The sequence below is a fragment of the Aquila chrysaetos genome, chromosome Z (assembly GCF_900496995.4).
Source record: "Aquila chrysaetos chrysaetos chromosome Z, bAquChr1.4, whole genome shotgun sequence".
NCBI classification, from domain to species: Eukaryota; Metazoa; Chordata; class Aves; order Accipitriformes; family Accipitridae; genus Aquila; species Aquila chrysaetos.
In genome coordinates, this window is record NC_044030.1 from 56,105,263 (window position 1) to 56,118,893 (window position 13,631).

At 43.7% G+C, this 13,631-nt stretch overlaps 1 protein-coding gene across 2 annotated transcripts in view; it reads left to right on the plus strand.

The window, feature by feature from the left end:
* Positions 1–5,828: 5,828 nt before the first annotated feature.
* KIAA2026 (KIAA2026 ortholog) overlaps positions 5,829–13,631 on the plus strand; it is a 54,643-nt gene continuing 46,840 nt past the window's right edge. The window contains exons 1-3 of one of the 2 annotated variants that reach the window (XM_030004243.2): positions 5,829–6,357; positions 7,067–7,704; positions 10,118–10,318. In XM_030004243.2, the coding sequence (XP_029860103.1) occupies positions 7,124–7,704; positions 10,118–10,318 (782 nt within the window). In that variant the 5' untranslated portion in view covers positions 5,829–6,357; positions 7,067–7,123. Of the gene's footprint in view, positions 6,358–7,066; positions 7,705–10,117; positions 10,319–13,631 lie in introns of those variants that run through there. The other variant, XM_030004244.2, reaches the window with a different exon arrangement.

Below are 13,631 nucleotides of genomic sequence, written 5' to 3' on the forward strand. Positions count from 1 at the left end.
CTAATCAGAAGTAACTAGCTCATGCAGTGGACTTCAAAGGCAATCTGGAATCAAGAAAAAATATTTGAATTTGTTCATTTTGCTTTATTCTTTCTCTAGTTCTAAAAAGACGTCATAACAGAATTTTGAATCATAACGTCATATTAATAAAAATTAAATATTTATTTCTGGTTTTTGTAAAAGAATGGATTTTTGATGCATTGCAAGACGTAAAATTTTACTTCTGCTTTACTTTAGGTTGCTGAGAATTACTTATTTTAGGGAGAACTGTAGTTTTTCGGCACTACTTGATGCAGAACTTTGGGTGCAAAACAGCTTACGGCTTTGAGAACTCAAAAAAGTGGGAATGCCTCTAAAGTGTAAAATTCAAGGATGCTTCCTCTGTTTTCTGTCGGCTTGTATATCTAATTGGCAATGAGGACAGCATTCGCAATAAGAAGTAGTACTGTATCCCTAAATGGGAGGAAGATCTAAGTAACAGTGGTGGGACATGTGAGAGGATGAAAAAGATCAGAAAAATAACTCATCTGGAACGTTTAAAAAATTGATTATTTTCTTCACATGTCAGAGACCCTGTTCCGCAAGAATTTTTGTGCAGCTGATAAAAAGGAAACTTCAGGTGGCAGATCCTCAAAAGAAAAGAACTTTGATAGTGTTGTCTAGAGTTTAGTGTTGGGTTTATTCACCGTTAGGTTATGTAAGCAAATGGAGCATGTGGTTATCTGGGCACACAATTTAAGTGTTTCTGCTGGCAGTGGTAATTCACCTCACAGAAGAGCTCTGAGGATCCTTAATGTGGGCTGTCTTGTATGTCACTGTGGGGGTCATCAGTAGCAGAAAATTGGATTTTGGACCTCTGGGTTTAAGAATTGAACTAAAAGAAGCAGAATGAAGATAACAGTAATCTAATCAGTCACTATTTATGACACTGCCAGCAGAAGAAGAAAATGATACACTGAGTGGATGTGTGTTATATAAAGAACAGTTTTTTTTCTGGTATGTGGAGCATAACCTGAAGTTGAAGGTGGAAGATACTTTTTGACCCCCTTTACTGCTCCAGAAGCAAACAGATAACATTATTTCAAGGTTCAGAAAGTCCAGCATTTCACAAAAAGAAACACACAATTTTACTCTTCTTGCTAAACAGTGTTTCTGTACTGCTGCTGCAGCGATCATCTTTCTTCATCCCACACTCTGAAACAAGCAGCTCCTGACCTGTTAGGACACAACCTTCCAGTGTCCTAATATGCATATTATAATTCTGCCAGCCTAAATGATTCTTTGAGGGTGGTGGAATGGTGATATTTTCCTTTACAAAAAGGCTATAGTCCTCTTGAAAAGGTTAGGATACACAAGAACTTGAGCTAGGGGGCCTTTAGATTTAAGAGGTTTAGAGCAGTTTTTGTAAAATATTTTACACATTTTCTAAGAATTATGTATAAATCTCTGAGAATTCACATACAATCTGCTGTTAAATATAGACAATGGCCGCAAGTAACCCAGGCAGTTAGAACTTTTGGGTTTTGCCTAGTAGTTCATCTTAATCTATATAATATTTGTAGCCGCTAGCTGTTACTTTATGGTCTAGTAACACTGAATTCAGTTTGAGAGAAAATGTAAACACAAAGTATCAGGTTAGGGCACACTATAAAATCTTTATAATAATACCCAGGTCAAGTTTCAGGAAGAGACTAAATATTTACATTGTCAATGGGTATCTGCAGAAATTGTGGATGCTTTCATGGTCAGCCTAAAATACTCACTTAACTTGAGATCCCTGAGTTTGATCTCCATGACCCGCTAAGGTTCCCTCACCGAACAATCATATTGGAGGTAAAGGACACTGGTCATGTCTGATAGTTGTCTCTATTCCTCTACAAGATCATCCTGTCCTTTGCGAACTGTATATGGAAGATTATTCTTTCCCAAGCATATCTCACATTTCTCCCTGATGCCTTTATCCACTTGACATTTGCATTTTTCCCTAACTACCTCAGACACTGTGCATAACACTGTAATTGCAAAATTTCTTGCCATCTTTGTGATAACATGAAGGCAGAGTGGCTCATTTAGTGTAACATGCTGTCTTAGAAAAGATCATGCAGATCCACATTTGTAATTATTTTTTATGGTTAAAAAAGATGTAAATCTATATCATGGCATTTTACAAAAATTGTGTATCAAATTCAGATGTATGGAGAAAAATTAGAATAAGCCTCATTGAAGTGTTAAATTTATCAGCTCTATTTATTCTGAACAATATTTTTTTCTGGTATGTGGGTCGTAGCTCCTATTACTAAAAGTGAATGTGGTAAAACACAACTCCATTTTATCACTGTTACATATTTTCTAAAGTTTGTTTCCTTCTGCTTCCACAGTTATATCCTGGCTAGATCGAAATGGAGTACTACCTCTAACTTAAAGCAGGAATGGGGTATGGTTTTTATTCAACAGTGCACTCGTGTGGCAAGACGTAGAAAGTACACAGATAGCATACTACGGGCTTGGTTAAATGCAATGTATTTTTTCATTACGGAAGACAAAATAACACATAAAAGTTGCAGATAGGTAGAATGATGTGTTCTCCAGTATAATTCACCTCAGGCATTTTTTTTTTAATTCTTTTATCCTAGTTTGATTGCATACCTAGAAAAATTATCCCCTTTAAAATATTTCAGTGATACAAGTCACAGCTCCCAATAAAGGATATTATCTTGTTTTGTCATACGTGGCCCCATTCGTCACTGTAAATTTAATTTCAGAGTGTAATCTTGATATTTGTATTTCTTTCATCACCATAGACTAAAATATCTGTTTTCTAAGGCAGATCTGAATATAGCTGAGATGTTATCACACAAAAATCGACAGGCATCCCATTTTGTGGCTCCTCATGTACTAGTCGATAAATTGTATGCAAAATTCTGACTACAACTTCTCATAGCCTCAAGGCAAGGCCAGATGTATAGCAAGAAGTAATAACTTTTATTAAGCTACCTGGTATTGTTGAAGGACATATAAATAACCTTCCAGCAAACAAGCCCTTCAAACAAAGAAACAATCAAAAAAAGTGGAGTTGAAAGCTAACCATACATTGAAAACAATTGCTCTTATTTACTTAGATATGCAGCACATGATATAACCATCCATGTTATCTCAGTCCTGTCTTGCAGGGGAGACCTACAGAACACATTCACAACCATTGAACTAAAACTCTAACTTTTTGGAATACAACAACAGTGGAAGACAGATACTGGCTTTGCAGTTCATTACAGTCTCTCTCCTTCCCCATCACAAAGCTGCATATTCCAGAGACCACAATTACTTTTTCTGTCATTGAGAAGACAGCCACCTCAAAGAAATCATAATAGGTACCTGTAAACCGAGAGCTTTTAGGCAACTGGAGAAATGGTAACTGGTCAGCTGACACAAGTCAAAGCAACTTTACTGTTGCCATTTCTAGTCTTTGTGAAGCTGTATTTCAGGGAGAAAGAAGCTCTTTGAAGCACACCTCCCACATTCTGGGCAATCACAAGCAGGTGTGGATTGGTATAATGAAAGTGTCAGGGAGCAGAAGGTCAGCTGGGAGCAGAGAGACACAGCACAGCACGCAGGGCAGAGAGCTCACTCACAAGAGCTGCAGTACCGTAGCACCCAAGCAAGAAGAACAGGGCTTGTAATTCCTTCTCTCCTCCAACAGTACATGTTTGGTCCAACTGAAATAGTTGGACTGTCTATAGTCTCACTAAGCTTTCTTCCACTCTGCCATTTCCCACGGCTAACAGATTTCTGCAAAGTCTCTGGCTGCCAGCAGGTGCCACAGCAGGGAGGTTGCAAGCAACTCACATCTCAGTGGGGCTGGACATTCACAGTCCTGAAGAAAGAAAAGCCTCATTTTGAACATTAGTGGAGAGGTGATCCTCATTAATCCAGGGCAGGCCTGATCTTGAGACTTGTGAAGACTCGTGGCCTTACATGTTGTTAGGCCAAGGATTGAAGGGAGGGGGGAAGCCACTGTTGGGTGTCCTGGGAAGAGGCCTCAGAGTCCTGCTGGGATGAATTTTCCTATCTGATTGACCCAGCAGTACCAGAAAGCGAGTATTGCTGGCTGAAATCCCAATGCCACAAAGCTGCTAAAGCAGCTGCCAGTCTAATCTACTTTTGTTTAACTTATACCAGAAATTCCCACTGTAACTTGCTTGGCTGCTTTCCATCATCTTCAATCATGCTTTTTCTACAGTTGATTTAACCTCCATGTATGTTGCAGGAAGCCCTCCACCACTTCTGTCCCCCTGATGACGACCCTCCCCCTTCAACTGGGAGTGGGAATTAGACAAGCTGAACTCTCTTCCTGAGATAAGTTATCAAAGAAAACACAAGACAGCATTCCCTCTGTTTTGTACCAGGACATGCTGGTTTATTATGGTCCCAGCAAGAAAGGCATTCAGACTTTGCAAAGTATCATTTCAAACGCAATTTATTAGAGTTAACACCATAAGGAAATAGAGAACTGTTACCTAACAGCATTTCAGATGCTGCAAGCCACGAGCAGTGCAGCATCAAATCGCCCTCTGACCAGGGCACACACTGTGAAAACCCCATCTGTGGAAGGGCTACCCCATTTGTGGTCATTCAGGCTATTAGAGGATTTTCTTACAAGAAAACAACTCTATTTATCATTTCTACTGTCAGACAGCAAGGATATTCACATAACTTCTTGCTGCACTTTGAGATTGAGCCAAGGTCACGGAGGCGGTGTAATCATCGGTATGCAGCAGCTGCCCGCCGTCTCCTCTTAACAGCGAGCTGGCTGAGTTTGTCCTGCGGCCATGTGATGTGCATGGCACAACAGCGGCCTGAAGGTCATGCTGTACCTGGCAACACTCGGGTTAACTGTTGCGTGGATCGCTAACTTCTGGGTGCACAGTGGTCCTCCAGGCAGGATCGCCCCCCTCCAACGTGGAGGCAGGCTGCAGCCTCTGCTACAGTGCCACAAACTGCGTGCCAAGGTGTCTGACGTCCGTTCTTTGGAGTCTGCAGTTCAAGAGGGAGGATTGGGAGGATAAAGCCAGGTAGCTCTAGTATCAGTGGCAGATATTACAGGAGAGGTGTGATAGGAGAGGTGCCAGGACCTCAGGGATCAACCTTTGTTCATAGGCTGTACCAGGGCTTTGTAGACTGGGGTTGGAAAACGGGGCAAGAGGGGGCATTTGGTAAGCTAGTGGGTCCCAAACTTCTGTCCCTTAGGCATGGCCTGCAGGGGAAGCATAGCATGGCGAGCGGGCTACTGTGCCTGTGGCCTCCGCTCAGGCCCCTTCTGCAAAAACAGCTTGGCAGAAGCACTTACGAAAGCTGGCTGTGACCACACAGGGACAGAAATTTCCTGGTGCCCTTAGAATTGATAAAGTGCAGTCATGACAGGGGAGTGCTTCTGCATTCCTTCACGTTGCAAAGTCTGACTTACTCCTGTCAAGACAGTGTCGCGAGCAAGGTCTCTGGAAGCAATCTCTGCAGAAACCTACCTGGCAGAAGGGACGAGAATGCCGCCATAGAAGTAGAGGCTCGATCAAAGAAAACTTGGGCTTCCCCCCCCCTTACATTCCCTGTCTCTCTCTTAGCGAGGTACCCTAAGCTTTTCAGGCAGCTGTATCTGCCGGGGGGGGCGGGGGGGGGGGCAAGGTCAGCACTGTGCACCCAAACGATCGTCTCCCAGGTGCGTGAGGCTGCCGCTGCGGAGCCGCCTGAAGCGCGGGCCACGCTGCGCAGCGTGTCGTGGCGGGGTCTGCCGGCGCGGAGGGGGCTCGAGGGCAAGCCGGAAGGCTCAGCGCGGATTCCAGCAGCTTCCACTCGCGGGACACCAACTCCCCCGCGGGCGGAACCGAGTGCTTTTGCGAACTGCCTCACGCTCGCGGCTGCGCGTCCGTAACGGAACACCTCTAACGCTCGGGAAACTCGAATGTGATCCGGGTGTCCATCGAGGAAACCTCTTACGCGCAGCACGAGAGCAAAGGCCCGCCTGCGCTTCGGTGACGCTGGCGGAGGTTATTACGCACCGGTATCGACCACCGTGCCGAGCGAGGACAGGGCGGAGGACCGGGGGGGGGCGTTCACCCGCCCTGACGAGAGGACGCCCTCACCGCGGTCGCTAGGCGGCGCCGTCTCCCCGGCGCGCCGGCCGCCGCCGTCCTCCACACCCCCCCCCAATATTCCCGCCGGGAACGCCCAACCCTGCGCGTGCGCACCAGCGCCCGCCTCCCGCGCCCCGCTCCAAGGCAGGCGCCCTCTGATGACGCCACCTCACCTGGCGTCCAAAACAACCAGCGTGCCGCCGCCGCCGCCGCTCGGGCGCATGCGCGCTAGGTGAGGCGGCGGGTCCCTTTCTCTCGCCCCTCTCCCGGGGGGGGTGCCCCCCCCCCTCCCCGACCCCCCCTGACCCCCCGGAACGCGCCGACCGTTAACTGACACGGCTGCCCGCCGCGGCCGCCCCCAGCCGCCGCCACTGGGCCGGCCCCGCCGCGCTGTGAGGCGAGGAGGGGAAGCGCTCGCCGCGCAGACCCGGGCTGGCCGGGGACGGCCAGCGCGGCGACGGTCCCCGCCGCCCGGCCGCCCGTTCCTCCTCCCGTCGGGAGATGGCCGTGGGCGAGCGGAGAAGGGAGGCCCCGTCGCGGCCGGGGGAGGCGGGGGGGGGGCTGCGGCGCGGGCGGGCGGGGAAGGGAGCGAGGGGTCGAGGCCGGCGGGATGCGGGGGGGGGGGGGGGACGCGCCGGTGTCCGCCGCCGCGGGCGGCCCCTCGAGGCGACGGCGCGGTCACTGTCGCCGGGCGGGCGGGGCGGTACGCAGGGCCGGGCGCGCTGGCCGGAGGCCGGGGGAGGCTGGAGCCGGGGGGAGGCGGGTCAAGCCGGCGGCCGGCCGCTGCCTCCTCCCCGGCAGCCGCGGCACACACACCCCCCGCACACCCCCCACACGCCCTTCCTTTCCCCCCCCCATCCCCCCCATCCCCGTAGCTGGGGGCAAGGCTGGGCCGTCGCGGGGGAGCGTGGCGAGGGACTGAATCGTGTCTCTGTGCATAGGTGGCCCCGATGTGGATTCGCCGGCTGGGCGAGGGGGAGCAAGGCGGTGCCTAGGTGATGCTGAAGAGCAGGCCCGGGGCCGGCAGCCCCCCCGCAGCCGGCCAGGCCCTGTGCGTGCGCGGGGTGGGAGAGATGGACTCGGCAGAGCCCGCGGGCAGAGGCCTTTCGGCGGATCGGCCCGCGGCTAGCCGCCTTCGGTGCGGGGAGGAGGAGCCGGACAAGGAGGGAGATGATGCGGGAGGGAAGAGCGGCGGCTGCTCCGGGGAGCAGAGCCTGAATCCCGAGCTGCAGCAGGGGTACCGCATCCTGCGCGAGTTTCTCCTGGAGAAGTATCGCCCTCTGACAGAACCGTTTTTGAAACCCCTCGCGGATCAGGCATCCGTCAGGGCAGAAGGAGCTGGCTCCGTCTCGGGTCATAACAGTAGTCGCTCCTTTCAGCCGTCGCCAGCTGGAATGTGGCTGTTGAAGATGGAAGAGAAATTTTCCAGTGGGCAGTACATGGGGATAGCAGATTTCGTGGGTGACTTCCGGCTAATGCTGGAGACATGTTACCGGCTGCATGGTGTAGATCACTGGCTCTCCAGACAGGCCCAGAAGCTGGAGATGATGCTGGAACAGAAGCTGGCGCTGCTGTCCCGGTACGTGCAGAAGGCTGTGTAGGGGCCCAGCCAGATGCTATTTACATAAAGCAGAACAGGAGGATGTGGGGGTTTTTTATATAAAAAACACCATTTGAATGTTTTTTAAAAAACCCACAATAAAACACACAAACTCTCAATACTTCCACAAAGAGGAACGTTTCGTACTGAGAACTATTCCAATCTCAAATCAAAATGCTTTGGAGATTCCAAACCCCAAAATGCAAAATAGGGCATGGCATTTCCTGGCTAAGATTTTCCTTCTGAAAGAAGCCTTTTATGAACAGGGAGGCACACTCGTTTAGGCAAGATGTCAAACGCTCCTTTCTTTATTTTATGCTATCAAAAGCAAGTGAAGCTACCAAAACTCTGTATGAACATCTGGCTCTTCAAAACTGTGATTTTTACAGTCTCCGAATTTTTAGAGTCTTTAAAATACGTAGGAATAAAATCTTGAGCCAAAGTACCTGCTTTGAAATGGCATATTTTTTGATAATTATGAGACAAAAGACGATGCTTGGTGTATTATGGTCTTAAATGGCAAAATGGAAATTGTGATACATTGAAATACAAGTCCCTGGGAGGAACTTGTTTATCAGCCAAAGCAGCTGAAGCATAGAAAGCTGTCAACCTGTATAGTAGAAAACCTGGTTTAAATCACAGCTGAAATACATGCTTTCTCATGAGTTTGACACAGGCTTAGTTTAGTCATATTCAGCAAACGGTGGTGGCTTCTTACAATGAAAAAGTACACCAGTCTTCTGAGCGACATAGTATTTTGCATGAGAAAACCAAAAGGATTGTTTGGCAAAGGGTGAAGGTGAAGAAGGAACAGTCTTAGGAAATGCATAAAGCTGTGCATGTCTGTCAGCCTTAACCTTGCTAGTGACACAGAGCATTAGCCGCCAGATGGTAAGAAGAATCTTGGTTGTGTAGCAGGAACACTGGAGGAGCGTGCTGCATAACTCAACTGAATAAGCCAGAGTGGATGTGTTCTGTGTTGGTGTAGCAACACTGTATTTGAAAGTTTTTTTGCCTAACAGCAGTTTTGGGACAGTGGGGAGGAGAAGGGAAGGAGCTGAACCTAATGGGGCATAAACTTGATTTAAAAAAAAAAAAAAAAAAATCTGAATTCCTGGCTTAAAAGAGTTACTGCTGGCAAATAAATAGCTAACCAAATGCAGCTTGGAAGATTTATTCCAAGTTCATTTTTGTATGTTGTGTGACTGTAACATCTCAACTGTGTTGAATTGAAGGGCGTTTTGTTGAGGGCTCTCTCTTGAACTACAGGACTACTTAATGGATTTGGTAGAACCTGAGAATGCTCAATGCCTTTTTATTAGAAGCTCCGTAAGAAAGTGAAGTCAGTTTATGTACTGTGTCATCAAATAGCAATATACGTATTTACTAAAAAAATTCAATTGCTGTTGTCATTCTTTCACAAATGCACAGTCTTTGTACAAATAAATATTAAGAAATATTAAACTGGCTAAAAATAATCCTACCTCAGTATATAGTGAATTTCTCTTATATTAACTCTTCAGAGATTTGTAAAGATTTTTTCAATATGTCTGTGTACACTAGCTTGGTAAAAGTTTCTAAACTATATATAGAAAGGATTATGGAATCTAGAAGTCTCAAAGTTCTTTTACAGTTTTTGATCAGACAAGTTTGTTTTATGTGTTTAACAGAACTAATTTTATTAGTAAAATGAAATTCAAGAACCACTTCTTGGAATAATTATCCTTGCTTCGTTACAGAGCAGTATTTAGCTCAACGATCCGCATCAAGTGACTCCAAGTGATCAGTGTTGGTTTTATGATTCTCAGATACTACAAACCACAGAAAATTACCTTAGAATGGAGGTTGCTTTTGAATGGAGGTTGGATTTTCCCCCCTCCCCTCAAACGTTTTCAGAGGTTGTGCGATAGAGCGTTACTTCTTATACCAGTTTTGCTGGAGTACTTTGAAGCAGTATAAGATGAAACGTAACTTTACAACCAAATTTGTAGTGTTTTGCTTTTCATCTTTTTTAATTTTTAACAAAATTAAACTGCTGTTTAACACACACACATCCCCAACACAAACCAACAAGTGCACTTGGTTTTTTTAGGTGTATTCTAAAAATGATAGTTTCTTGTTTCAGATCTCGTGGAAGTATTTTCTTTCCAAATATTTATGGATTAATATAGAAAATTCAATCTCCAAATAATATTTGATTACTTGAGATAAATATCCACCATTTCTAACAGGTGTGAAAATGTAGCTCATGTTAGCATGTTGGGTTTAAGTTTAAAGTTTCATGAAGGAACTTTCAAAGTGGAAAAAATGGCAGGTGAAAAATAGTGTAGGCATTGAAGTGCCGTTGGTAAGGAAAATTGTAATTGTGAATTGGCTTGCTTTTTTCTTCTAGGCATTTAAGAGAGAAAACATCAATAGCTGTAACATCTAGAGGATGCTATAGGCTGGAAGATGAGAAAGGAACAGCATGCATTTCAACAAGACGACGTTCCACGCCTCGCAATTTAGTAGGCTTGTCAACAGGCACGTTTGAGTCTGTGATGGTTCAGGCTCTAAGACAAGAGGAACAGCTGAGAGCAAAAGAGGAAAAGAGGTAATAGGAAAAACTGTTTTGTTTTGGTTTTAAATAATTATGTCTTCCTAGTTTTCTACAGGGGCTAGCTCCTTAAGGCTTTTTTAGATAAATAAATGTGGTGGTGCCTTTTGTCTTAAGTTCATGTATGAACCTAGGACTTCAGTACAGCGCATCCACAAAACAGGAAATTAGTTTTTGATTTATGACCTTCTTGAAAAATTGCTAAAGTCATAAATTAAGGCTGCTGTTATTTTAGGATTGTGAAACTTCTAACAGTAACTGAAAGCATCCACAGCAATTTTGTGTTAGCTCAGTCATGGTTATCGTACCTCTCTTTGGACCGTTTTCCACGCAACAATTAGATTAAAAACTACCAGAATGCTTAATTAGAGTCTTAAGTCTTTGATCTCGTCACTGCTTCCCTCACTGATAGCCAGATCCAAATTATCTCTGCCAGTGCCTCTCCCATTATCTCACTGATGTGGCATTTCAGCTTGGCAGTTAGGTAGCAAATTTAGAATGTGTGTGTAATTAACTCTGTGGGATTTTGTGGTTTTCATGAATTAAAGAGGTATGTAATTCCAGGCAGTGTCTAATATTGATTGTGATACATTTTACTTTGAGGAAAATGAAGCTTAGAGGCTTGTATACTTTAACAGTAACTTGGGAGACTGTGTCTGAACATGGGGCATGATGGTAAAACAGTATTAGCTTTAGGAAGCAAAATATTTCCAGCTTTTTTCACAGCTTACAGTTTTGGACATTTTTCCCACATATAACCAGTTCACTCTCGTTTTGCAGGTAACCTTCATTTTCAACAGATTTGAAGCCATACAGTTCTTGAGTGTTAGCCAGTACTTTTCCCTAGAAATGACTGAATCTTTCTTCTGATCCACCTCATACTTTGCAAAAAAGCAAAGGTCACTAGGGTTGTTGCTTCTCTGGTAAAATTCTCTTTGATTTGTGTTCAACTCTGTGTTCTAGATCTCTGAACTTGATAACATTGTTACGAAAAAGGATGTTTTGATTGGATTTTAATCCATAGAGTCAGTAGAACATATTACCCAATCAAATAAAAATTTTGCTTTCATACACCTGTTTTAAGCGTGTTCCTGCAAAACTGTTGTAATTAACGGTTAAATCCATGTATCTGGATATACTCAAAAGTCCCAGATCCTGTGCAAAGGATGCTCCACGGTGGTTGATTCTACAGAATGTTCTACAATAACAGGAAAAGATCACAACTAGCTTGCCTCTATGCCCTAAAATTTTGAACTATGCCACTCACTAGGAAGCAATAAAAATGTGTCAGTAGATAGCTGGTTGAATGTTTCTTTGACTCTATTGATCTCCTTAAATAATCATGCTTCAGGTATCTCCTTAAATTTTTTTATTTCTTAATGGATCCACCATTGGACCTCTCTATACCAGTTGTTTCCCAATTCACCAAAATGCAAATGTTCCCGAAGTGTATTGTAGAGGTATTTTATGAAAAAGGCTTGGAAATTGGAAGGCCTATAAAATTAGTAACACATTAGCAGTGAAGATCATATGTTACAGCATATATAAATTTACAAAGTGTTTTATATATAAATGCATGTACTTGCAACATGAAGATGGGACACTGTTTTTATTCGAAAATGCGTTACAACTTCCTAAACTTACTTTGGATTATTGCTAAAGTATAGATTATGTTGAATATATTGTTACCTGTTAAGAAGAGAAAATTGTTATTCAGCTGCTTTTTTTTTTTTTTTTTTTTTTGAAAACTGACACACTGAGGTTGGCACAGAATAGATACTTTGAAAACTATATGCAAGATTGCAGACTTGGGTAGTTTAATTGGAGTGCATAGTGCCGTCCTTATGGTAACCCCATTGCAGTAGTCCTTAGAGCTACAGTCTTAGTCCATTGACAGATGTGCATTTTCATTACTGAATTTGGCTTTCACTCACCCTTAAGTTTTTGTAATAAAAATGAAGTTTGCTGAACTGAAATTGCATTTATACCTGTTTAAAGCTTATATGGAATCTGCAAGGAAAATTCAAGTAAAAATATGTGATTCTGAACAATTATCCACATCTTTTTCAGGCCACAAAATGTTAATGCAGAATTTCTATTTATTTTAATGTATCCCAATAGAATTCATGGTATAATCTGTATTCTTAGAATTAAAGTGCTACTTTAATGGATACGGATTATTTTATTGATGATGATGATGGATTGTTTCACTTAGTCTTTCATCACAGTTGTAAAAGAATGAGTGTCCAGATCTGTTGCTGTAATATAGGCTATCCTGTGTCAGGGTATAATTATGAATGACTGTGATGGTCAACTCAAATGAGTGGGTAAACTATTTAGGATTTTAATTTCTACTGTACTGAACTCTGCCTTCCTCCTGGTCTTGCTCTGCTGCTGTTTTTCCCCATAAAATTGTGTGTAGTGTGGTAGTGCAACTTGTTTCTGTGCTGCCGAATCAGTTGTGTTTGGATAGGCAGCACCTGCTGTTCACCCAGCTTGCAGACAAGTTATCAGGAACATAAAGTGCTCACTGTCTGGCCATCCAGCTGACCACTTAGCACATACATACCTTCTAGCTAGTAATTACCTTAGCTTAGGCTGTTTAGCCACCTCACTAGGAGTTACAGCCTCAGGTAAGTAACGTTGCAAATGCAAGTGCCTTTCTACAAAACTTAGCCTGGTACCTACAGAAATTGCTTGATGAAGTCCAAGTTAGTATCTAATCCCTTGCTTTAGATATTTAGATACTCTTAAAAGGCACAGACATCATATGATGAGTAGAAAGAACTGCAGTAAATGAAATCTTTAAAATAGTTTTTGATATTTTTTTTCCAAATCTTGAAATTTATTTTAAAAGCTTTTTTTCAACTGCATATTTTGGAAGAATATCCTGAAGTGTGGTTTTTGTATTCTTTTCTGTAGCTAACCTCATGGAAATCGTACTCCAAATCCTTTCGTTATTTTTGTTATATAGGTATCTTTTGCAGAGCATTCTCTTTTTCTTTCTTGAACTTTATCCATTTCTTGCACAATCTATTTCATTTTTTCTTTATTTAATATTTTATAACCTCCCCCAAGTGGTACCTTCATCATGGTAGACTCAACATGTAAAAATGGAGATAGATGTCTTTGCAAAGTGGATTTCACTATTTTGTGGCTAATGGTTTCTGTACAGCAGCAAAAGCACTTCCCCCCTGCCCAGGTATATTATAACAACATCTGATTTACTTTTCTTGTCAGTCTTGTTTATAAGCTTTACTTTTGTTCAATTGTTCTAATTATCAGAATGTCTTCTTTGGGTTATTGGTTG